We start from the raw sequence: 27834 nt of genomic DNA on the forward strand, positions 1-27834 counted from the left end.
TTTCATTAGGTGTTTTAAATGGCCTCTTTGAAATCCCCAATGGCATTGTAGGTGGTTTTACTCTGAATGTTCAAGTGACCTTAAGGAGCCTCACATATCATATAGAGTACAAATAAAGCGAAATTTGGGGGATTTGGACAATGAGCTCATTTATGACATCATCTTCATTATTAATATTTCAAAAACCCAACCCCCTGCGCCACAAATGGCTACTTGTGGAACGTACCGGTCAGTATGCGGAACAAGGATATGTGGAACAACTAATCAAACTGGGCTTTAAGATGAACAGGGGCACATAGAGAAAGAAGATGGGTAGGGTTCAAGGGAAAATGAGTCAAAAAGAGAAGGGGAGGAAAGGAAAAGGTATCAAAGCTACCCATTTGTACCTGGGAGGTAAACATTTCCTTGGGGATCATATTTCTCTGCAATACCAGTCATCATAATGTGGCGAAACGACACGACACAGCATGACAACAACATACAACACTGCCTGCACAACACCGACCATTCAGCCACATCTACGGTATGTGTGTGTGTGCGTGAGTGTCTGTGTGGGTGAATTCTGTATGTCTGTACTGCACATTTTGATGCTGTTGGGGAGATACAGTGACTTCGCCCTTTTGAACGGCCCCTACATTACGGGGTGAGCTCATAGACACTTAACTCCACCTTGTGTCTGCTGTAGATTGTTGACTTTAGTGTACCATGCTAACAACTCATAGCAGTTCTGCAGCAAGCTATGATGATCATCATGGTGACCGAGGTTAAGCCAGTAAAAATGACACCAAGAAAAGACCAACCTTTTAGCACAATATTTGCATTTGTTTTTAAAAGAAAAAGGCATAGGTGGCCCAAACTAATTAGATGTTTAAGACCACAAACAAGTGAATTAAAATTAAAAAAATCTTTGGGTTCTTCTGGTCATCATTGTTTCTTTCTGCAATATCTTGTATGTTTCTTGTGCTATATTATACACACACTGTACTTGTTTTGTTTAACAAACTCTTTAGTAGTTTTCCAGTTGATTGTTCTGCCCATTCACACACTGCAAAGCTACTTTGGGGAATTGAAGATGAAGGCAAGCTTCGGGCCAAAAAACGAGAGGCCAGCCCTGGTAAACTTAGGCCTTTATGACTTCTGAGTGAAGTATCATGAACTCTGTAAAGTCGATGTTGCCAGGTTTCCTATTTGGAACAATTTGAATTATGCGATCACGTGATTGTGGAGCTTCTGATCGGTGACTTTTAGCAGTATGCAATCTGCCATCACCAGCACCACTTCCTGTGATGAGGGTTGGTTCTGTGCTTGTTTTCTTTTTAGGTAATGGTAATGTCTTCACTCAAAAGTCAAAGTCACGGTTAATATAAGTATGAGGTTAACCAACAGAGCGGATGCTAAAGTGTTAGCACAGATCACCTGAGCCAATGATCTACTGCATGGTTTTTGTGTTTTCATCATTTTTATGTCATCAAATCTGCCTAATGTCCTAATTTGTCTTTGAATGTATGTTTGTCTTGTCGTTTTTTCTTTCATGTGTGTACTGTATGTTTCTGCTATCCTTAGGCTTTTGTCAGGCCTTGTGTGTGTCTGTGTGTGTATATCAGCTTGTGTGTGTGTGTGTGTGCGTGACTGGTATGCGTGTGTTGTTTCTCTCGTAAGGGTGTGTTTATGTGTAGGCATTGAGACGTTCTTTGGAGCGTGTGGAGTGGATGTCATGCAGCTCCTGCTCCTCCTTCGATTTGATGTCCTCATACTTCTGCATCCGGCTAGCGTCCTTCAGATAGCCCCAGTTAGCAGCTAGAGCCATCAGGAAATGGACCTGAAGGAGGAGAGGAAAAGCCAAGGTTGATTCAAGTACATATGAAGTAAACCAGAAAACAAACCTCTAGTTTGTTTTGCATATACTGACACTTTAGACCAGGGGTGTCAAACATACGGCCCGCGGGCCGGATCCGGCCCGCCACGTCATTTTATGTGGCCCGCGAATCTACCAGCAAAAAAAAAAAAATGGAAATCGCGCACGGCGGAGCTCCTCCCCGATCCGCGCGCACACACCTCCACCAGCGTAAGTGGCAGCCCCCCCCCCCCCCCCCCCCCCCCCCCGCCGACGACGACGGAGCAGCAGCACACACCCCCCCCCCCCCCGCCGACAACCGGCCCTTTGGGGGAAACCATGATGCCGATGCGGCCCCAGAGCAACAATGAGTTTGACACCCCTGCTTTAGACCAAAAGGTACACAAATGAGATACAGATAAAGTTTGGACAAAGTCTGCTTAAACAATAGATACTAGGTGTGTGGACACAATGATAATTCTACCAGGTGCATGTAGTAACATTTGTATTCTTTTGGAGAAAATGTCCGCAAATCTCTTTCAAATTTATTCCATCACTCTTACCACTAAACAGCAATAACGTGCAAAATTCATACTACATACCAATGGTATATCTTGTGTACTGTATATACTATATAGTGTCTATGGTCACAGTACTTTTTTTGCTTTCATACAAAGAAAACAAAAAACAAACATTGGATACTTTGTTTTTGTCTTTTAGATCTTGCTGTTGCCATCCCACCACCAGGTGCATATTTTCACATGTGCATTGAATTGCATCAACGATACACAATCTTTAGGGTGCCCTGATGGGGGTGGTAGATAAAAGAGAGGGTTGCTCTTCTCCCAGTAGTTGGTTAGGAGTGAGATCAATTGGGCTGTATAAAAGGTAGATAAATGAGAGGGAAAAAAGAGGTGGAGAAATCACAGTCCCTTAAATCCATCTTTAAGCTGCACAACCTAACCACACTAATGCTGCTCAGCCCACTTCTGGACAAAAATAACTCCATTTTAGCATTCGCTCACCCTGCAGCTAAAAATAATCCCTCATGGTATCAACAAGCATTTGTGTTAGAGTTGTAAACTTGAGGCAGAGATCTGGTCATGTTTGGCTAACTCAAGAGCCAAGGCAGCAGGCCCGAGTACACTTAGGTATCATCAGCTAATATTAGCTTGCTGCAGATACGGTGACCATCAGACCATTCTCAAATTGTGTGTATTCTTGCTCTGTTGTTAGTTAGTAGTTGGCTTTTTTAAAGTATGATGACTGAATTTAGATTGTGTGGACCCAGTAGTAGAGGTGAAATGCTTTTCCATGGCTGCCTGTTGTTTCCTGTGTTTCAGAGCCACCTCGATGTGAACTTATGCATCCGTTAAGTTGATTGTGGTGAACTAAGCCCAGCTGAACCAGTTCCAGTAACTGCCTGTTACTCAGCATGTGGAACGTCTTGCGGGTAATGCATTGGTTTAGGTTGCGTAGATCCAAACTGCGTTTGGAATCTTCTGGCCCATGGGGGGGGGGTCAACATGGGGGTCCAACCACCCACCCGAACAAATGACATTGATCAGAAAAGCCCATCTATGATGGCAGTGACTCTTTCCTTTTGAGTGTCGTGACTCCCAGCCACAGCTATGCTCACAGCTGAAATATTTTGTGGAAATATGTTTTTTTCCGTGCAAAATGAATGGTAAAGTTGACCTTTTGTTGTGTAGTTGTTGACGAACAACACTAACAGCTCACGTTAGTTGCTAGTCACGGGAGTCGTTAGTCAGTCAAGTTAACGTCAAACACGCTCTTTTCCCAAAGCTAACTAAGTAGTAATGTTGCCTAAACCTAACTTCCTGTCAAGACGGAAGTTTTATTTTGAAAAGACACATGTAACGAGCATATATTGACATGACGTCACTAACACGTGCACTGACCGAGCTGCGTTATTTGACGCATTGGTATGTTGCTCTCTTAGTGTAGTTTTCGACCACAGCAGGTAGCTGTTTTCAGTGAAATAGCTCTAAAAACCCAGTGACACAGTTAGTGCTGCATTCAAGAGCTAAAGAGCCAGATGTAGGAGTCGGTTAAGAACAGCACACACACGAGTCCATATGAGTGCTACTGATACTGTGTATATGCTGGATGTGTAATGATGAGTTTGCCATTGAATGTGAATATGAGGTGGTGTTTACGGCTTATTTTTGCTGCTCCCAAGTTGCCAAAAAATACGATATTGCAGTTTTAAATACAAGTTAAAATAGAAATGAAAATATTTGAAACACTTTTCTATTGTGAACACTTTATTTCTGGGTAGAGAACAGACAGCAGGTTTGAGACAACAGCAGCTGTATTGTGTTGACAGAACTCTCCCCTTTGTTGAACTTTGGTGCCCCCTACGGACCACATACAGTTAAGCCTAAACTGTGTATATATGTATATAGATCTATGTATACAGAGAGAGCATTATTGTTTGTCATTTTATATAACAATTAGCTGAAAACAGATATATTGAATCCAATGCTATTTAGCATGGATAAGTCTGGGAACCCGTGGTGTAAAGCATACATATGAAAAGGACTCTTTGTCATATTAATAAACTCTATATGTTCGACATCCCACCAGCAGGAGAAAAACCTACCTTATGGGCTCTATCAGCAGAGGACAGGAGGCTGAGTACAGTTGGGAGAAGTGTCAAATCTCTACTTAGGGAAAAGTAGCAATAGTACAGTGTACAATAGTGTGTTAAGTAAAAATCCTGCATTTAAAATGTTACACATAGAAAAGTATAAAACTGTTATTAGCTAAATATACTGATGCAGAATAATATGTTATTGTGTCATATTTATTATTTATTTAATTTAATTTAGGTTTTATATTCTCAGTCTGCAAAGTAACTTTAATAGTAAAATATTTCCCTCTGACGTAGTAGAGTAGACCTATAAAGTAAAACTTAAAAAAAATTGAAAAACTCAAGTAAAGTACTTCAGTATTGTACTTCAGTATTGTACTTGTCAACGTCATTCCTCCACAGACACCATGTGACCAATAGCTTCTGTGTGGTCCCGTTTAATTAGTTAGTTTCACTTTCACCACTTGATAGTTGATGCGTTTACTCTCTTCACTGACAGAGACAAAAGTGAAGACTGTCAATCAATGCTCAGCTTTGGGAGCGGAAGAGAAAGGTTACAAGAGAAGAAAGAGAGAAGGTGATGGAGATGAGAGAGGAAGAGCAGGCACTTCCCAGTGCACCCAGAATAGAATAAATATGCTGATTAACACAAACAAGAATTCTATCATGACATAAATATATATGTTCTTTGGGTTATACAGTGAAACCTGTAGGCTCAATTTCACAGCGCAAACACCTTGGATAATTATAGTGTAATAACATGCTATTATTTATTTTTCTTGTTTTGTTATTGTAAAACACACATTTTACTTACATTTATGTGCTGTGAGACATATTTCTAAAATTCAAAGATTCAAAGTGATGCAACTCAAACATAAAGATTGAATAAAGGTGTATATCATTTTAAGTAAATTATCTTTAGGAAAATCTAATTTTTCAAAAATTTCAGGTGGTATGCCGAGGAACTCAGTTTTTGGACCACTGTATTTCTGAAATACTGCATATGGCCATGGTTGCCATTAGGTGACATTATGACTATGTCCAGAGACAATCATTCCCAGCTGAAATGGCTACGCTGGAAACGATCCCATCTAGAGTGCAAAAGAACAGTAAGATCTGCAGGCTTGATCCTATGCTAGATGAAGGAATTATAAGAGTAGGTGGCCGACTGACTAGATCTGCAATGCCTGATGAAACCAAGCACCCCTGTATCTTGCCCAAAGATGCTCACATTTCAGTTCTCATTCTAAGACACATCCACAAATGCTCTGGACACAGTGGTAGAAACCATATCCTTTCAGAGCTTCGTAAGAAATACTGGGTTATAAAAGGAAATTCAGCCGCAAGGAAAAGCCCATAACCAAGCTGTGCCGCATTCTAGAGAATGAAGAATAGGCCTTCCTTCTAAAGCCACAAGACAGCCATGAAGGGATGTAATGTATATACTTTATTTTTCTAAAAACATTGATTAGTTCTTTATATATAGTTCCTTTTTTTTGGTAATACATTTAATTGACTCTTTAGAGAACAATTAGGGGCTGGTGTGTAGGAGCCGCATTTGAGTTCATGACTATGTATTTTAATTACTGATCTTTTTATTTTATTTTTGTTGAAAGCAAGTGTGCACCACACGTGAGGAGGGCAACCTATAAGATGGTGGTTATGGCGCATAGGGAGGTGGAGAAAGCGGGTGACGGCGATACCGTTTTTGACCTCGGCCTCAGCCTGTGACAGGAGCAGCTGATTGAAAGGCATCAGCAACGCTGAAGCAGAAACCCCAAAGACATTCAAACAATAGCGTCTTATGTTGGCTCTTTTTGTTTATGTTGCAATAAAAGAAAAGCAATAGTGAACCATCAGGTCCTTCTGGAGTTTCTTTTAGGAAAGGCTGCGAGTCTGACGTGAAGCACCCGAACTCCACATAGGGGCAAAACTATATAGGACAAAACATATAGGGGTTAAAGCAGTGGTCCCCAAACTACGGCCCGCGGGCCGGATGCGGCCCGCCTCCACATTTGGTCCGGCCCCCTGAACAATACCAGAGACGCATTATGATTTTTTTTCAGTCTGCACAATTAATCGAATTTTAATCGCGATCACGATTTTGGCTGCCACGAGTAAATGAGCATGATCGTCTGCGATATTAACGTTTAAAATACGTGCTCTGCGAACGAGATGAGAGCTGTCATGCGCGCACCCTGTAGAAGTAGAAGAGTAGAAGAAGTAGAAGAGCCGAGAGACGGGAGCTTGAAGGACGAGTAGTTGTGCTTAATTTATTTACACGCTGGCATGTCATGTCTGTCACTACATGGTCGCGGGTTTTCAATGCCCCTGCTCTCTGTATCGCGCACGGCAGTGTTCCGCCCCGATCCGCGCGCACGATGCAACAGTCGCTCACCTGCGAGTAGCACGCACGTAGCACCCCCCCCCCCCCTATAAATTGGCCTATAAATGTATTCAGGCCTGGAGTCTTATCAGACAGCTGAAATTTGGAAAGGATCTGACCGTGTGGATTCGAGTAACGTTTTACAGTTTATTCGTTCATGGCGAAGGTTCAAAATTCCCCAAGCCGCCAAGCCACCACCGTTCAACAATTACTTACAATCTTTGCAACGAAGCACTGTCGAGGTCTTGAGGCTTTTCTGACAAAATGTAAGAGGGATGTGACTGATCTTCTAGGAGGAGGATGTAAAAGTACACAACCTGTAGGTTCCTGTTGCCAGTAGGTGGCGCTATGACTATAATTCAAAATTGTCTTATAGATGACTTAAGGGACAGAATATGATGGAGCATTAGATATTTGGAGCAGATTAGACAAGGTATGGCCAAGTTACAACAACTTGATGTCTTCCACAAATGTCTAAGACAAATGGTTTATGGGTTATGAAAGGGGGCAGGACTAAACTATCGGTGGTGGGGAACAACTGCAAATCAAAAGACAGAACATTTAAAAAAAATTTAAAAAACATATTCAGTACAGTATAAGACATTTCGAGTATAGGGCACAAGAGCTGTTTCAGTGAGCTTTGTGAGTATTTTTTTCCTATTGTAATTTGACCCACGGATTGGAGGTCATACCAATGGCAATTAGTACTCAAGGCCCATGGCCAATTAGATATGAGAATAATGGTTCTCACCATGGCGATGACAGCTGCTCCTGCTCCTGCCAGTGTGCACACGAATAGATGGAAGGTTAAGTCCAGCTGTAACACACAACACAAGCCATTTTTGGTTGAGTTTAAATTTCTCAGCTTTTTGTTTTGAAACGGGTCACAAATCATATTTGCTGTCTCTATCACTTCAAATTTCTTGAAACGTCTCTCCATTTCTTCTTACCTCATTGGATTCACACATCTTGAAGAACTTCTCAGAACCAGTACACACCTTCCTCTCCTCAGAGATGGTCACCGCTCCTGATGAACAGAAATATTAGAAACACATATTCTTCATTACTCTGGCCATCTTTTTCACCCATCGTTGTTTTGCAAGAATGCTGATGAATATACTGAAGAACCTCTGGATATTATTTTCCTGCTGCTCTGAACAAGTATCTGAATTTAGTTAATAAAATGGACTGACATTTATGATTCACTGGCACTTCACTGTTAGTCACTGGAACTGTACAGTGTGACCACAGTGTGCTGCTGGTGGGAATGCACTCAAAGTGACCTGAAAATGATCAGTGTTGAATCCAAACCTTCATGAACCACCAATTTTATTCTAGTGAAATGTTGTAATTATTATCCATGAGAAATGTTTATCAAATACATGTATTAGTTTCCTGACAGGAGGCCAATTGGCAGTTAAAAACGTTGTACAGTAGAGGACAGTGCTGCAAGATACTCTACAAAATGCCTCTTGGTGTGTGTCTTCTGGTCTTATGTGGGCGCTCTGGAGAACAAGATGGTGGACAGAGCTGTGACTGCATCATGTAAAATAATATATAATCATTATATGTTGTTAAAATACAATATGTATTGATAACATGTATAAAGGTGTATACTAGAATGAATCATTATTTTCATACTGTGTGGTTTTCAGTTCCATAAACGAGTGTGTTCTCAATTGCAAAGAAAGTGCAAATCTGTGCTTATATGATTAATATTGGTGCCCAAGCACCAACCAGCATTCAGCGAAGGACCTATTAAAATTTAAAAAATGATTAGGGCCCGAGCACCGAGCACCGACGAGGACCTATTTTTCTTCTAATGATTGTTCTAAGGGCCCGAGCACTGACAAGCTACATTTTAGGAATTATTATTAGGGTTTAACATGGTAGGTGCTATTGAGTTTGTCAGTTTGATATAATTATAAGGGTCCGACCCCGAACCAGTGGTCAGCGAAGGCCCTATTAAAATTGCTAGAATTATTAGTGCCCAAGCACCGATGTAGTCAAAGTGGAGGACCTATTGTTGTTCTTATTAGGGCCCAAGCACCGACAAAGTCAGATCGGAGGACCTACTGTTCTTTTAATGTCTATTATTAGGGCCCAAACACAGACCTCGTTTGGGGAGGTCCTATTGAAATAGCTCGGATTATTATTAGGGCCCAAGCACCAATCAACGGTCGGGCTGCGAAGGCCCTATTAAAACTGGTATGTTTGGCCTGAGCACCAACGAAGTCGGAGCAGATGACGTACTGGTCTTCTTATTATTATTGTTATGGCCCGAGCTACTACGTCGGCGAAGGAATTATTAAGATCGTTAGGATTATTATAATTAGGGCCTAAGGGCATACTTATCAGGACTAGTGAATATTCACATATGTTTTGGGTCCCGTGCTTGGGGGGACTAAAGTCAAACTTTGAAGGTCTACGCTCCTCACACTGTATATCCGATTGACATGAAATTTGGCACAGCTGTCCGGCTTCGTGTCCTCTACAAACAAGCCTATTGGACCATTCAAGTCCTAGATTTTCTGCTATTTGGAATTTTTTTTAAAACAAGTTTTTCTATTCTATTCTACTCTTCCTGAACCCTAGATGTGATCAGATTTTTTTATTTCTTATTGCGTTTCGAAGATTTTGACCAATAAACTTCAAAAGGAGCAAAATTTGCAAGACATATCCACATAAGGACCTGAAACATACTGTGCAAGTTTCATTCTAATCGAATCCAAGAGGGCCAACTTGGTCAATTTTAAGGCATTTTGCCCATTTCCTGTTTTTACAGAGGTTGTACTTTAACAAACTCCTACAGATTCCATCACATCAACACCAAATTCGTTCAGTACTATCTTAACAATTTCATGATGAAAAGTTATTAAATGTGTGACTTTTGATGGAACTATGTTGCTGTGGCGTGCTTTGATTTTGTGCCATTCGCCATTAAACACAAAGTTGTTTTTGAGGGGCTAGTGAGGCTTATAAATAAACGAAACTTGGCATGCTTTAAAATAGCTAAAATATGGTATCTGTTATGCTTTTTGTGCTCGGGTGTGGCAAGGGGCATCGATAGCACCCCTACACATTTTCAATGAAGTAGCCCTCACCTTGACCTAGATGTATAAAATGTAGTAGGCAGATGTATCACATGTACACTGCTCTAAACCCAACAGGAAGTCAGCCATTTTGAATTTAGAGTAAATTTGCAGAATTCCAATCTGGTCAATACAAATTTCTCGGTCTGATTGCTTTTTTACTTAAATTTACTGTGGATCAGTACTGAACAAAGCTGATCAAAAGTTATTGAAAGCGTGTTGATATCTCATTGCGCTTTGATGATATTGAGCAATGAACTGCAAACAGGGCGTCGGTGTGGAGTTTGCATGTTCTCCCCATGGCAGCGTGGTTCTCTCCAGGTTCTCCGGCTTCCTCCCACAAAGACTTAAAGCTTAGGTTGATTGCTGACTCTAAAATTGCCCGTAGGTGTGAATGTGAGCGTGAATGGATGTCTGTCTCTTTGTGTCAGCCCTGCAATAGTCCGTGAGGAAATCGAAGCAGTGGACCAGTGAAGCTACGGAGGATCTTTGGGCATGTTTAGGCTGTACAGACTGGGATGTTTTCAGGACTGCTACCAACAGTCTGAATGAGTACACAGAGGCTGTGACGTCATACATCAGCTTCTGTGAAGACAGCTGTGTTCCAAAGAGCACCAGGGTGAGTTACAACAACGACAAACCCTGGTTCACAGCTAAACTCAGACAGGTAAGGTTGCAAAAAGAACAGGCATTTAGGAGTGGGGACAAGGACAGGTTTAAAGAGTCAAAATACAGGTTTAGCAAGGAGGTGAGAGATGCTTAACGACAGTACTCTGAGAAACTGCAACACCATCTCTCAGCAAGTGACTCTGCTTCTGTCTGGAGAGGCCTCAGACAGATCACCAACTACAAGCCTAAAACCTACCACTCTATGAATGACCTCTGCCTGGCAAATGACCTGAACAAGTTTTACTGTTGCTTTAAAAGACAGTGGGACAGTCCTGACCCCATCCCTCATGACCCCATCCACCAGCTATAGACCACCAGGTCCCCTTCCCCCAGCTCAGCAGGGGCCTGCGCCTCACATCCATACATCCCAGAGCCCCCCATCCCCCACCACAATGACGACTCTTTCTATTCTGGAGAGACGCTAACAGACTGTTTAAAAGTCAAAACCCCCGCAAAGCAGCCGGCCCAGACTCTGTCTCTCCCTCCACCCTGAAACACTGTGCTGATCAGCTGTCTCCCGTGTTTACAGACATTTTCAACACCTCATTGGAAACATACTACGTACCCCCCTGCTTCAAGATGATGCTTCACCATCATCTATGTCCTCAGAAAACCAAGGATCACAAGACTTAATGACCACAGGCCCGTCACCCTGACTTCTGTGGTTAAGAAGTCTTTTGAGGGTCTTGTCATGTCTCGCCTCTAAACCATCACCGACCCACTCCTGGACCCCCTGCAGTTTGCCTACAAAGCCAACAGGTCTGTAGACGAAGCAGTCAATATGGCCCTTCAGTTCATCCTCCAGCACCTGGGCTCCAGGTTCCTGTTTGTGGACTTCAGCTCTGTCTTCAACACCATAATCCTGTCTCTGCTGCAGGTCAAGCACTCCCAGCTGCACATGTCCGACTCCACCTACAAGTGGATCACAGACTTCCTGTCTGACAGGAAGCAGCATGTGAAGCTGGGGAAACACGTCTCTAAATCTTAGAACATCAGCACCTGAAGTTTGCGGATGACACCACCCTCATTAGACTCATCTCTGGTGGGGATGAATCCGCCTACAGGTGGGAGATTAACCATCTGGGGAACTGGTGCGGACTAAACAACTTTGAGCAGTCTGAAGACAGTGGAAATGGTTGTGGAAGAATGCAACCCCACCTGCACCTATGACCCTGTGTGACTCTCTGGTTGCCACTGTGGAGTCCTGCTTCCTGGGCTCCATAATAACCCAGGACCTCAAGTGGGAGCTGAACATCAGTTCCATCACCAAGGCTCAGCAGAGAATGTACTTCCTGAGGCAGCTGAAGAAATTCAACCTGCCAAAGACAATGATGGTGCACTTCTACACTGCCATCATTGAATCCATCCTCACCTCCTCCATCACCATCTGGTACACTGCAGCCACTGCCAAGGACAAGGGCAGACTGCAGTCTATCATTCGCTCTGCTGAGAGGGTGATTGGCTGGAATCTCCCATCCCTCCACGACTTGTTTGCCTCCAGGTCTCTGAGGCGGTCAAGAAAGAGTGGACACACTGTTTAAGTCCCTTCCCTCTGGCAGGAGGCTGCAGTCCATCAGGACCAATACCTAATGCCACAAAAACAGTTTATTCCTGTCTGCAGCCATTTTACATGATTTACCATTAAACATCAAGCTGTTGTGACTCGACTGTCCTACCTTGAATCTGGCCCAAGCTTCATAACAGCACAGGAATGAGGACAGCAAGATACCAATATTGACTTACCCGCCAGTTACTTGCAGTCAGACGTCTGCGTTACATGACAAACTTCATATCATTCTTATAAAATGAATATATTATATGGCTGACACTTCAGATACAGCAACGTAATGAATGTTTCTCATGCCTCATCTAGTGCCACGTGGTGGACAAAGGAAGTTGTGCCAACTTTGCACTACATCATTTCCATTGTGACGACTAATAAAGTCCAGGTTAGTTCAGTTTAATTAGTTTTGAGTAGGGGAAAGATCTGGGCTTCATTGTGGCACTTTTGTGGTAATTTTGTCACACACACAGGTTTTTATATAGTGTGAAGTAAGTAAGTAAGTTGCCTGCACTAAGTGGGAGGAAAAATGCAGTATGTGTTCTGTCAGTAATCAGTCACTGCAGGCGAAATTTGGTGTCCAGGATTATGAGAACCTGTATTTCTTAACACCCGAAACAACTTCTGTGGATAAGAAAACCATTTTCACTTTAATAAACCCAAAAGAGAGGAAATATAATTGCTTCTTTCAAAATGTATGACTTGTAGTTGTGATATGAATGATATCATCCAACAAAGATTTGTATGGACACCAGTACTTCTCAGGCAAGAACAGCACAGTATTATGCTCAAAAGCAGGTCATTATTAACCAAGCTTGAACTCAAAAAACCAAGAGAGATAGATGATTTTCTCTGTCCTCTCCATGCTTTTCAACTGAAGTGAGTGGAATACGAAAGCGTTGAAAGTTGACTGCACCATGGAAAGCAGTCTTTACGCCTTGTGGCATACAAGCATATACAATGCTGAGTCTCTCTTACCAGATACATGATGTCTTACTTTTATACTACTGGATTTGGGAGTTTGCCCAACATACCAATGGTATAGGACATTGCACAAGATAATGCTGAGATGGTACTCACTATTTCAGTAATAAAAATTGATATTACAATACATAGATATAACACATCATTTCATCTATTTCAGAGATGGCACACACCAAACTGACGCAGATCCAGGCAGAGGTTGGCTCCCTCCACCAAGCTGGTGTTCTGACACATGGACCAAACGTTGAAGTACATGAAGACCGGCAGGCTGGTGAATGCTGTCACTCCAAGCCATACTAGGAAGAACAGGTAGGCCAAGAACATCAACTGCAAACACAGAAAAAAGATATAATGAGTGACAAATATGATGTGTTTTGCATCAGTGATGTGCTTTTTAAACATACTAAAACAGTGAAAATATAATTATTAACTTATTTTTAACAAGGTTACTTATTGTATTCAGGACTGGTTATCAAAGTTGTAATTTACTTCATATACTGCATTTAGTAAGTAAAGTAATATTCAAATTGCAAAAAGGACATTATTCATTTACAAACTCCCATTAACACTAATCGTGTCAATTGGGCCAAAATCTTCTATTACGATATAGGTCATTTCATACATCAATCACAACAACCAGTCATGCTGCAGGTTAATTGAAATGTGATTGTGGTAAAAAAATGTCATGTTCATTAGAAGTATTACTATACCCAAATTGTGTAAACGTTATCATTTTTATCACTGAGATAATAACTACACCCTTTGTTTTGAAATATACAGTATATCCTACATTGAGGCGCCGCCCTCTTTGCTGGCGACTCTGTCACCTGTGCGACTCTGTTACCTGTGCGTCTGTGTTTTTAGTACTCGTGTTTTATGTTTTTATGTCTTTTAAATGCCTTCTGATTCATGATCATCAGCGTGATCAAACTTTGACGACGAGACCATGGCTGCACTTAACAATCACACTTTTCTTTGCCTTCTGTGGCTTTGTTTTATCCTTTTCTGGAGAGCCGCTCAAACACTTCAAGTTAGGAGCGAAACCGGCCCTTTTTTATCTCCTTTAGTTGGCAGGAGCTTCTTCACCTGCAGCCTCCTGCATCAAGTGGACAGAAGCTTGACTTCGATTTGATGGATACCAAGCCCGGGACCAGGAAGAGAGGCCGCAGAGGTGGAGTCCGGGTCAGGAACAGTCGGCGGGGGTACAAACCTGTGCTACCCTCCGCTATTATGGGGAATGTCTGCTCCTTGGCTAATAAGACGGATGTCTGACAGGATACCAGAGTCCCATGTAAAAATTGAAGGTTTTTCACTTCGCAATATCTTAATGGTAAATTACTGTAGATAGACTGGGTTGTTTCATAAAGTAACAGATGCCCTAAATTGACAGAGGTGAACCTCGAAGGTACTTTTCTTTATGTATTTTGACACAATCTGTCTGTTTTCTCACAGTTTAATCAACATTTATAAATGAATACATTATATACTCTAATTCGATACATTTTTACTGTAAAACCTGCTCTGTGTTTTTACAGTTCATAATGTTCAATGTATCTATCTCAGCATCACCTTGAGCAAATTTATTCAGATTTGGCACAAATGTCCACTTGGACTCAAGGATGAATTGATAAAAATATGGTGGTCAAAGCGCAAAGATCAAGGTCACTGTGACCAGAAGTCAGTCCCGTCCATTATCGTGAACGCGATATCTCAGGAACACCTTGAGTGAATTTCTGCAAATTTGGCAAAAATCTCCACTTGGACTCAAGGATTAACTGGTTAGATTTTGGTTGTCAAAGGTCAAAATCACTGTGACTTATTTCAAGTATTGATCTGCAGAAATGGATGTAAACTCCAACTTAACTTGTTGGCCGAGGCAACTCATGATATGCACTGAATTAAGAATCCAGTTTAATCAACTTAGTGACTGCAATTTATTATCCTATCCCATTATTGAAATATCATAATTCTATATAGAGAATAGGTGTAGAGATTCCATGTTTCTTAAATCAATAACATTTACAGCATGTAACCAGCTATCCCCTATATGTGGGTATATCACAAGATATTGCCTTTTTATGAATGATAATTCATTATAAGGGCATAACTTCTCCGATTTAACCTGAAAATGTTGTACTTTTTAATCAAACAAATAGGAGACAGTGCATTTTTTGGGGACTATTTTCAGTTTAGTCCACATTAGGTGCTCCAGTGAGTATTTGTGGTAGCAGCATGCTTTACGTGGAATTGTCAAAGTAAACTACTTTGGTTGTGTTCATGGTAATGATGTAACATGTCACCCAGTGCAACAATGTGGCACACTGATGTGTTTTTAACAACAATGGAGCTCTATGACAGAGGAAGAAGATTTACCAGGGCTTTTGATTCACCCGCAGTACGATTCACAATTCACTGTTGGTTTTGGTCTTTTCATGGTAATTATTGACCAAAGGAAAAATAGGATAAAAATATTTTTTTTCTAGCCTTAAACTATAATACATATCCTTATCCATTAGTAATGATCAGTTACTGCAAACTACCCAAAAACATCTTGCTACAAAGCGCTCTATCCAAAAGTGTAACAATAGAATTTAAAATGCCACTGTATCAAATTACATCTACAGGTTAAAAAGATCTCTTACGAATGCAGTCAAGCAGCGTCCGCAGGCAGTGATCTTGAACTCCCCATAGAGATCCCTAATAGCTCCGGTGGTGAAAAAGCCCTCAACCAGCAACAGCACTCCAAACACAAAGAATCCAGCTGCCAGGCCGTAGATGATGTACTTCAGGATGTCGATACTGTGGAGAGAACACACACACACACAGTGCCAGTGATTAATAAGTATTTGTTTATTTCATGCTACACTGCATCTTGAAATGTTATTTGTAGGCATAATATAAGTCAGAGATGATAATTAAAGATGGAAGATGAGTCCGGATGGTTTAGGCAGTGGGCGGGACTACCTGCACTTTTCCTCTTATATTGAGTGGAAAACATGTATGATTAGATAACTTACATTCACAGTTGTGTGACTATTTATTTTCATTTATAACAATTATGAGAAATGAAAACACTCTATAGCTAATTTTGGCAGAAATGGAATTCCATATATATCTGGTCGGTACCATGCCAGCAAAATAATCTGAATCTACTAAAACATGTTTTTTTCCATCACTGACAAATTGAGGCATTAGCACAATTCTCTCTACACATTTATTTATTTTCATTAACTGCCAAATGGACAGTTTGTTGTGTGTTCATTAGAAAGTCCCCAAAAGGCTGCAATGATCCTTACAAAAGTGATGGACAAAAAGCTACTACACTACCAGCAATGCACCTAGAAGAGATTGTCTTTTGATTCTGACTGTGATGAGTCCATCCTAACTGTGATGAGATATGTTTGGCATGAGTGGAATGTTATGTAATTTGCAAATCATCATCAAGTCATGCTAAAACCCACAGGTAAGGTCCTTTACTCCTCCAGAGAAATAAATGGGACAAATGAGTCACTTACATGGTAAACACATCCAGTGTTTCTCCCGGGGCTCTGATGACTTCAAAGTAGTTCTGAAGGATGGTGACGGTGCCGCTCAAAGCCTCGTGGCCACACCCACAGAACAAGGCCACACCCATGTAGAGGAGAATGGTAGCAATGAGAGAGGCCCAGGGCAGACTTCCCACACATCGCTCACAGCACTCCTTACAGCCTTGACATTCACAAAAAAACAGAATTGTAAGGTTTGGCAGCATCTTAACATACAATATGATGAAATCAATAAATAAAAGTTGAACAGCAAACTGAATAGCAATCGACAGAATGTCAATATATACTAATAAGATGATTCGGAAAGCTGATAGTTAGTACACACAATGGTAATGAAGATATAAGGTAAGTACGAGATCCTAAGGATGAACAGAGAGAGTTACATAGCTTAAAAATGAACAAATGAAACCAACCAACATCAAAACAGATCTTTCTAACAAAGTAGAGAAAGTAATGCAAATCAATGACACAAGCACCACCCCACTCCCAATGAATTTTACTCTTAAAGATTTAGCTCCATTGACAATGGAGAAAAAAGTATAACAAAACATGTCCGAACCGCATTCTGAAGTGTATTTATACATTTTTAATTTATTGATGATCAGTTTATGTTTATAATTATCTGGCTTTAGTCTAGAGCCTTTATCTCCTCTATACAGTAATATTAATTAACACACAAGGCTTGTATACATACATACTTAGTTACAGCTGACACAAAGACATACATCAATCTGTGGCAGCTGCAACACTTCAACTTTTTGGTGCCATCTTACCCAAAGTCAGCTGAGACAATCAATATCACTTTCTACTCTGTGTCCAGTACATATATACAGTACATCCATGAGCCTACATGAGCTCTTTAAATTACACTTGTCGGGCACTTATTAGAGAAGTTATGCAAACAGGCGGTTAGAGCACCATTTTCCATCCATTAATGAATCCTTTTGAAAAAATCTGATTAAACCAGAGCAACCAGATAATTTATGTAATGTGATGTTACTGTTGAAGTTATTGAAATAATTTCAACAAATTCCATCCACTTCCACTGTATTAGGGTGGAGGCAGAATATGAAAATCTGGTCATAGTCACTTACATAAAACTACAACCTAAATGTTGTCAGAAAAGGTTTGTTCTTTGAACTGCCCCTTTAACTCTGTGAGAGGTATTTCTTTCACATAACACACATTTCATGAGCTACATGACACAACATAACAGAGAAAGAAATGGTGTTCTCAGAAATATTTGTAGTTTTGATGAGGCATATCTTTAGCTTGCAGTAGATTTATGGTTTGGCCTCCAGCTCATTTTTATACAAAAACTAAAAGACAAACAAAGCCCTCTACATAAAGAGACTTCATACAAGCAATGATATTCCAAACGGCAACCTCAAACTCTTCCTTTCCCATTGTAAGGGTGAGAATCAAACTGGATTTACAATACAAGTTCTTACTCCACTGCTTCACACTGTACCATGCATTTTTGGAATGAATTGTGACGAGGCTAAATTCAATCATACCAACCCGCTGGTTACTTGAAATCAATCTAGACAGATTTGATCCTTTATTGCTTATGCAAGCTTTCAGTGTCACTAAGGCTACATCCACACTACTACGTTTCCATTTTAAAGCGCATATCTTTTGCTACGTTTACACTGAGCATCCACACTACTCCAGAGTTTTAGAGCACCAATAAATGAAGGAGTTTAGAAATTGTACCGAAGCCGGGTACGTTTTAAAACACCAGGGTTAAGTGTGGACAGGTAGAACCGCATACATTTTAAAATGATTGCGTAGACACCCGCGTTGGCTACTTGATTGGGTCTGTTGTGCAGTTCAATTTAGCATTTTATAATTCTACTACTGCCGACATGCGGAGGAAGCAGCTGTTATTGGAGCGATTAGCCAGAAACGTGTCCAGTGGCAGCATCAGCCCTACAGAGCGGATGTTTGAATTCACAGTTTGCGGATTTGAGGAGGACAATGGACACAAAACGGATGACTTTCCTTTTCTTAATAATGGTTATTGTCTTCTGCACAACTATTGTGAAGTCCGCACATAAACGGTAAAGGAACGAAAGCATAAATGCTCTCCAGTAAGACAGGGACTTCAGCCACCAGCCAGCAGAGCTCCGAGTGTAAAAACAGACAACAAAACCGAGGAAACAAGATTATGACCCATAATCTTTGATTTGTAAGTGTTCATTTTAAAGTAAATTGATGTGTGTGTGAGAAAGAGATAGAGCAGATAGACCTGCAGCATTGTAACTAAGTGTGAAATATAAAACTTCTAAAACTTTCCACGAAATTTGTCTGTTTGAATATATAGAGGAAGATTTTAAAGAAAGATCTTAAGTATCAAGCCCTACCTATAATACTCAACCAGTCTACTTCCTGTTTACACCGGCAAACAGTCATGTGATATTCATTTTCAGACTTGCTAGTATGGACAGAAATAATTTCTCAAACGACGCTAAAATGCTTGTGTGGACGGAGATCATTTTTTCTTTTAAAACCCCGTTTTTAAACGAAAACGTATTAGTGTGGATGTAGCCTTAGTCAGTGTTGATGAAGATTTACCTGTGATCACTCTTTGTCTTTTCTATGCCATCCTGCTGTGTTTGGCATATCTTGACGTGATCAAATAGAGTTCTCCACCTGCAACATTGTATAATTGTGCAGTGGCCTTGAATGATGAATGAATGAATTGGATTCAAGCAGACATTTTCACTTGTGTGGCTGCCTTTCCAACTGTGATTTGCTGCAGTTGCAACCAGATAAAGGGTAATCTATCCTCTTTTAGAATAGTGAGGGGTAAAGGCACAGTAAGACTCTTTTACTATGTAACTTAATCACACATTTACACTATGTGTCCAGCTTAACTGCAATAGGTCTGTAACAAATAATTAGATTCAATGCAGATTGTTGTATTTCACCAACTGATCTGCCTTGCATGTGCATATAAAGGAGATAATTAGACTACATGGTGAGGGCAGCGTTGGGATTGGGTTTAATGAAGTGACAACCACCACATCTGACTGGTATAATCACTGTGGACGTCTTTTAAGACGCAGATCCGCTCAGTGCTGCTAGCTGCTGAATCCAAAAATGATCTTAAGTGTAATGAAATCTATTTAAAATCTTTTACAGCTAGAAATACATCTATCAATGGTTTTCCACAAGGATTCTTGATCTATTGATTTAGAGTAGTTTCTTCTAATGTCAAGGTGATCTCACAAAAACATGTGAAATGACCACAACCTCCTAACAGCGCAATACTTGGTGGTGGTGTTAAAATTGCTTAATATTAGTTTTAGGCAATATAACTCATGTTATATTTATACAACAAAACAGTTAGGATTTGGAAAAACGTCAAGGTTGGGCTTAAAATTCAATTCAATTCAATTCAATTCAATTTATTTTTGTATAACCCAAAATCACAAATTACAAATTTGCCTCAGAGGGCTGCACAATATGTACACATGACGTCATCTTGTCCCGGAACCCTCACATCAGAACAGGAAAAACTGCCCCAAAAAAACCCCTTAACAGGGAGAAAAGAGGAAGAGAAGATAAGTATGTAAACGTTAGTTTAGTCAATAAAACCACTTTAAGTTTGGAGAAAACATCATGGCTGGGCTTAAAGTAAGTACGTAAACAGTAAAACATGTCACGAACGTAACTTCACAATAACTCAACAACACTTGGGGACGTGATCACATCTTTCGGTTGAAAGTCTGTCTTTGTTTGACCCATACACCTCCCCCTCCCCCTCCTACCCACCATAAGTAGTCGTTCTCACTGTTTATACTACGTCACTAGCTCTGAGCATTGCATGTTCACGGGGGTGCATTTAATATTTGTGTGTCCACCAAAGGAATCCTTGTTTACTTTCCATTGGCATTTTTCTTCCGTGAAAAAATGACGTACCGCCACCAATTAGCTGTGGTGGTCATGTCACATATTTTTGTGAAATCAGGCTGCGTGGTGTATGTATTTGGGAGGATTTTTAGATTCCATTTTGATTAAGAAGACATAATGGTTAAAAGAGGTATGTTTTGGTTGTTTGACAGCTGTTTCTGCCTATCAGAACCAGCTGTAACTGCTTTCTTTAAAAGTCTCCATTCTGGACTTTAAAAATCCGAATCAGCTTGAACACTCTGTCTTTAAAATAAGCCCACATGCAGCCATGCGGACTCACTGAAGCCTGCATGTAGACAGAGCAGCAATCCTACAGAAAGACAATCACACAAACAACGCTTTCCTACCCCCTCTCCCTGCTGTGTGTGTGTGTGTGTGTGTGTGTGTGTGTGTGTGTGTGTGTGTGTGTGTGTGAGTGAGTCATCGTGCTGCTCAGGTTTAATGGACCAGCCTTGTTGCCATGCCAACAGGGGTGTGGCAGGAGCCTGCTGACCCACTTTGCCTGTAGCATTGTCATGGCAACAGTGTGGCTCTGCGAGTGTTACAGTCACACTAATGCACATTTTCACACACACACACACACACACACACACACACACACACACACAGCAATGAATGCACAGAAACATTTACATAAACACAAAGTCAGCCTTCGGCCTCACGATTGTCTTAGTTTGTGGAAACAATCAATGTACAATTTCAATGTGCCTCTCGACAAAATATGAGCCGGTTATGGAGGAACAAAGATGTCTGCTATGTCCAGCAGGAAGGTACCATTTTGTGCCATTTTAAGATTCAGAATTTCCAAAATGTGCACCTGCCACATTCTAATGTTCGTTTTACACACACCTGAATCATTTCATGTTTGTAATGCCATAAAAGCCCTTCATAAAGAATCAGATCCAGGTCACATCATAGCAGATGGGCAGGCACAGAGAGAATTATGATATTGTGATATTAATGTGTTTTTACGAGCATGTGTGAATGTTGTTTTTTGAGAGAGAGGGTTTCATGCAATGTGTTTGTGTCTTGCGTATAAATATTTTCATATCTGCATGTATATGACTGTGCAATTCTGTTTCTGACACTGTCTGTGTGTGTGTGTGTGTTTTTTTTAATGTGTGCCGATCTCAGTCATGTTATAATCCTCACCATATTTCCGTATTTGGGCTTCACGACACAGGACAGACGCTGTGACCTGCTAGAAAGTGGAATAGGCTGAACAAAAAAAACAGCCGTGTGCTTCATCTGTGTGTGGAAGCTTTCTTTGTTTAGGAAGAGGGAGATAGTTTCAGATGTGCTATTACAACAAGAATCTATTTGCCGTCCTATTATTCAAAAGGACCGTAATGTATCTGCAACATTGATTTCCTGTTTTCTTTGAATCATTTTAAAATCATTTAAAAATGTATTCATTATATCCCTTTCTCCTTTACACAGGTTGGTGTTTACATTGTATTATTAATTATTTATTCCTTTTTTCATTCATTCATATTAGACATCGATGAAATCTTTTATATGTTACATATCGGTAATGTCATTGTATACGTTCCTGGTGGTTTCGGTGCGGATGACACTTCAACTTGAACTGGAAATATGATTTATGGAAAACCAACGTCTTGGCCTAATGATGGTAATGTCCGTCCGTCTATTTGTCCGTCCATCCAACACATTGATCCTGCGCATGAATTGTAATTGTTTCCAGAGGATCATTTCTCATTTAACCTAGTACCACCACCACCAGGACTTAATTCATATTCACATATTTACAAATCCATCCCTTTGATTTTGATCATCCAATGGTCTTTCCCATATCTATAGGACCAAATTTGACCAAATCATTCGACTCAACATGATGTTTACGTTCATTGTGTGTTATCTGGGTGTGGTTCACGCACACAGTTCTTTTCTAGCTTTTCCCACTCAAACACGCTTTTATAATTTCACATTGAGACTTGGTGCTCATTTGGCAAGCAATTTGGCCGATGCTGTCTAGCCTGATTGTCTAACGCACTGCTGTATGTGTGTGTGTCTGTCTGCATCACTGTGTCTTAGCTCTGAGAGAGGATTACTGAGGTCTCTCTCTCTCTCTCTCTCTCTCTCTCTCTCTCGCCTACATCAGAGACACACATACAGTGGCATGAAGATGCACTCAACAGTCAAAGGCCTGTTCTAACAGAAAATGACAAGTTCGTCCCCAATGCAGGCTTTCGAGTGAGATGCAGTTGAGCCCAATGGAGTATAACCCAGAAAAATGTAAATATATGATTATTAAAACAAATCAGATAATACTGTTTAGTTCAAGTCTGAAGATTTAGAGAAGGTCCTTTTGTGTGGATTGTGGAAATGTTCTGTGTGACTTACACACACACACACACACACACACACACACACACACACACACACACACACACACACACACACACACACACACACAGTTAACTGTAGACTCTGCTGGCATGGACTCCAGAAATGATTCTCCCAGCAGCCAAACAAATCCCTCCTTGCCTCTTCATCCATCACTCACTCATAGAGCCTGAGTTGTGTGCATGTGATGCCACAGAGACAGATACTATCTTTACCTGTATTATCTATTGATGCTGTATTTATTAATAACACTAAATAAACAGCTGCAATAGTTGTTAAAGCAACCAAGGAACCAGTCGATAATTTGGCGAGATATATTTCACCAGGAGTCGGTTAAAAAAAATGTAAATCTTAAATCCTGTTTGACATGCCAAGATTGTTTGATTTTTAAATGCACTAAACATTACAATAGATGTTTATTTGGATATCATTTGTTGTGCTGGATGCTTTCCACCTGCATTCACAGTAGCTGGAGATCAGTACACAGTGCTGACTGGATGAATAACTGGTTCATCACCAAGAAATTGTTCAGTTTAAACCACTATAGGAGAAGAACAAGTCAACAGCCAAGCAAGCAAGCATCCTCAGGATTCACCAGTTCCCCACTGTAGGATAATGTAGTCCTATCTTCTGTTAATGACAATATCGGCTGTGATATCTGCAGGAAGGCAGCCCCGCTCCAGCACCATCCTCTTTTTCATGACTGCTTTAACTTAAAGAAGATACAGAGCAGCTGTAAAAGAGACAGGAGGAGGGGGAAGCCCCAGTGACTCGCGAGACCAATCGCATTTCAGTGATGGATGCGTTTGAGACAGATTCTCATGCAGGCTGTCAACAGGAGACATTACAGCATTAATCAGCTGATATTGTCAACGGGCACACACATGGAATGGGCATGTACTGCTCATGTCTACCTGCCAAAGCGACATGTAATCATGATTGGGTAATTATAAAAAACACAACATGAACATTCTAGATGGACTATGTGTTTCCCTTTGCAGGTGAAGTTAAAACAAAAAGAATCGATTGCATTGAGTATTAAAGTTGTGCCTCTATGTGCCTCCCACAGCTCTCTGCTAAATCCTTTCTTTCAACTTACATTTCAGTTGTGTGACTGATCACAGTCAATAGATGGTTTCTTGTATTTCAACTCTCAAAACTCTGATTTACAAGTGTTCATAAATATTCCACCAAGACATTTTTAAAATTGACTCAAAACAGAAAAAATCTGCCTGACAACAGCCTGACAAATGGTGAACAGAAATATAAAGTGTGCAATATTTGTCGTTGTATTTAATGTATTTAACTGTATCTGTTTTCCAAAAAATCCTTCTGCAATCTAACCTGAGTAGACTGTGCACATATAAATACACCTAAATAAATAAATGCCTTAAAGGGGACATTTTGCATTGTCATAAAACACAAGTATTCAGAACAGTCTGAAACACCATTTCACACAACATAAATAAAATACAGAAAGCTATTTAAATTACAATTAATTTGCAAGATATTTTTACTGTTAAAAGGAAAATCCCCAATAAAATAGTTCTTGGAGAATTGGAACCGATCCCTCCTTAAGCCAAGTGGCAGAGAGATAGACTAAAGTGATGTTTTCATCCACAGAATAATGATTTTGAGCAGCTCCATCGACGAACTGGAAGCGCTGCCGAGACATTATGACAGCAGCCTCTGTGACAATGATATAGGATTCTCTGATGAAACCCTCCATTCAAATACAAGTAAACAATGCAAACATCTAAAAACAACCATACCCAGCAACAGGGTCAACCACAACTCCTCACCTACATATATTTGGTCCTTGAGCCTTGATGATGAAGAGCTGATGAGTGGGAAAGACACGCGATCATTGCAATAAAAAAATGTTCATTCCCTTGGGAAGATGAACGCCCCTGGAAAATGTCATGTCCATCTGCTCATCAGATTTTGAGATATCTTATTTAGAAAGATGACTCAGTGTATCCAATATGTGTTCAATAACTTCCACAGCAATCTGCCCATTATATGTTGATATATGTTATGTATGAGGGCAAATGTTGGGCTGGTGTTGGTGCAAGACATTTCAAGGCGGTCTGCCCAGAAACTGGTGATATCTGGATCAAAGTGTTGGTTGGACAAACCAACCACGAGCAGAGTAATAATTATACTGCAATCAAGGTTTGTGTTAACCTCTTCCACCCACTATTGGTCATAATACAGCCCAGTGAGCCAGCTGCTCATAGTGTGTAAATGCCATACACTCACAGGCAGCAGATTGGACCTTTTGATATGGTTTTGTATTTCTTATGTCAATGAAAGGTCATGAAATTAGCTTCAGAGAGATACAGCAGAGCACACTATTGCCACGGCTTCCTCCTCTGCTTCTTTCTCTCTCCCGTGCTCCTCACACCCTCTGTGGGCCTGCAAGTCAATTTGTATTGACTTATTCCTCTGTCCATTAAGCTCCTTTCTATTAGTGGTCATACTAATGAAATGGATACGAGGCCAATACACTAAGTCCACTTTCAGTTGCATGACTCCTGTCAGTTTTCCGTTTGATTTCTACAATAAATGATACGACTTAGGCAAGGCGTATGGATATGCTGTATAATAATCAGAAGAATTCTGCACTTTGCACAAATTATTTGTTGTTATTAATCATATTAGCCAGCAGCACATCTTTGGCAGTCATGTGTTCAGCCAAGTTCAGCAACATAAGAAAAGAAACAAACAGTTATCCTAAAACGTCAAAGATCACGAGGGCAGAGAACTGATGACCATTTGTGACACAAGATTAAGGGTTAGGCCTTGTGTGGAACTGATTTAAGACCCGAACCAGATCCCTGACATGGAACCGATTCCACACATTCTCTGGATAAAAAACGGTGCATCATTGCATTAGAAATGTGAAAATCACATTCAATCTCATCACATTGATATTAAAAACTAAATTCAAGGTAATTCATCAGTTTAAAACTAAGCCCATGTACGACATATGGCGCTGTAGTCTCTCTTCATGTCTCTATCAGCCACTCGGCATCACTCGCTGTCTCTGCCTAGATTCACATACTCCCCCATGTCTCCTCGTCGTCTAACCGACCACATTTCATCACACATGGAAACACACCTGTATTTTGTCAGATGTGCGCATCCCATTCATTAAAACGAGAAGATAAGGGGTAAAAAGAAAGCAATTACGATGGACAGAATGACGCAGATGTAGGATGGGAACTAATAGATAGGAAGAACAGAAAAAAAAGAAAAAGTGTCTGTAATAAAAAAATCACGTTTGCTTGAAACATCATGCCTCCCTCTTTAGCTTTCTGATTGGCTGAAACAGGTTCCTTCCAGAGAAAAATACATGAATCCGCCTATCACACAACGGGATACAATTCCAATAGCCGTGTTACCATGGATACAGTGTTAATAAACGTGAATAGTGTGACAAATGCAAATAATTGTTTATTTTTGATTAAACAAATCCATCCTCGATTATATTTCTGAATCAGTTTAAGCAGCAACAATATGACCGATTTCAGACTGAAGGTAAATTAAGGAAATGGACACGCCCATTTTTAACATTGACAGCAACAACAATACAATGCAATAAGAAATATGAATATGCTATTTGGCAAAAAAAATCTAAAACATACGGCAAGATTACTTGTTTCATTGTGTGAGATTAGAAATTGGCAAAAAAAATGGGTGGAGAAAGAGAGGGAGGGAAGTGACAGTGAGATGGTGAACATGAGAGGAGTCAAAATAGAGGGTTAGAGACAGAAAAAGATGGACAGCGAAAACAAGAGACAGAGCCATGAAAAGGCAGAGAGACCGACTGAATGTTGTTGGGAATATAGTGAATGAGAATGACTGAAGAAAAAAAATACAGAAAGGGAGAGGGCTAGTGATGGAGAGATGTGAAGAAAATGGAGGGACAGGGTAGGGAGTGACACAGACGGCAGAAAAAAAAGGGAGAGCGAGAGAAAAAGGAGAGGGAAAGGCGTTCAGACAAGCGTGTAGCACCAACAATGAAGGCTAACAAAGAAAACCCCAATGCAGGCATCAATCACTGAACCACTTGGCTGTTTTTTTGGAAGGTTTTGCCCCACACTCTTCTACCCCTCCTCCCCCCCCTTGCCACTCCCACCTACTCCTCCATCCATCCACCCAGCCATCCATCCATACATCCATCCGTCCATCCATCCATCTGTCCATCCATCTGTCAGTACAGCCTCCAAAACAACACCAACCCTCCGGTGTCTGCCATCTCCTCTCACCCTCAACCCAAACAACCTGCTTATTTATGCATCCCTTCATAAAAAAAAACGCACAGCAAAAAAGGGTTATATAATCTGTTATATTATCATGAGCAGACATATCGATGGTATGATTAAGAATTCAAAGCCCATCGTCCCACTTCTAGGAAAACAGGCTATTTTGGCAAATAAATGTACTGACAAAGATCTCTGCTTGTGTTTTTCTACTGCAGGACATGTATGCTGTCTTCTGTCTCTCTGCCCACTGAACACACAAAGGAATCCCATGATACCGAGAGGAACGGATGAACAGAACAAAAGGCACAGCTGATTAAAGACAAATGAGATGAACAAATTAGTCTTCTGCCTTACCTTTCTGGCTTTGTGATTCATCCATGTTTTCCTCCATTGTGGCAAGTTACAGTCCCTTTGTCTCTATAGTGTGAAGCTGTTTAAAGCCCCTTGCTAGCGCTCAGCACAGTGTGCGTGCGTGTGTGGGAGGATGTGTGTGAGAGTGATTTTTTTTTTTTATCTCCCTGTAGATGATGGAGGCTCAGGGAAGTCCCTGTTTCAATTTTCTGCTCTCTCTCTTCACACTGCCTATTTGG

The 27834-nt window shown here is 40.7% G+C and overlaps 1 protein-coding gene across 1 annotated transcript; it reads right to left on the reverse strand.

Annotated features, from left to right (window-relative positions):
• Window positions 1-1666: 1666 nt before the first annotated feature.
• On the reverse strand, window positions 1667-27635 carry LOC306695855 (neuronal membrane glycoprotein M6-a-like; the record flags this gene model as incomplete). Its single annotated transcript, XM_079159269.1, has 7 exons — window positions 1667-1819; window positions 7589-7654; window positions 7788-7864; window positions 13317-13470; window positions 15786-15942; window positions 16659-16851; window positions 27599-27635. 7 exons carry the CDS (start codon window positions 27633-27635, stop codon window positions 1667-1669), a joined length of 837 nt encoding a protein of 278 aa, XP_079015395.1.
• Window positions 27636-27834: the final 199 nt, after the last annotated feature.

Source organism: Pholis gunnellus, assembly GCF_910591455.1.
Source record: "Pholis gunnellus genome assembly, chromosome: 5".
In the NCBI taxonomy this organism is placed as follows: domain Eukaryota; kingdom Metazoa; phylum Chordata; class Actinopteri; order Perciformes; family Pholidae; genus Pholis; species Pholis gunnellus.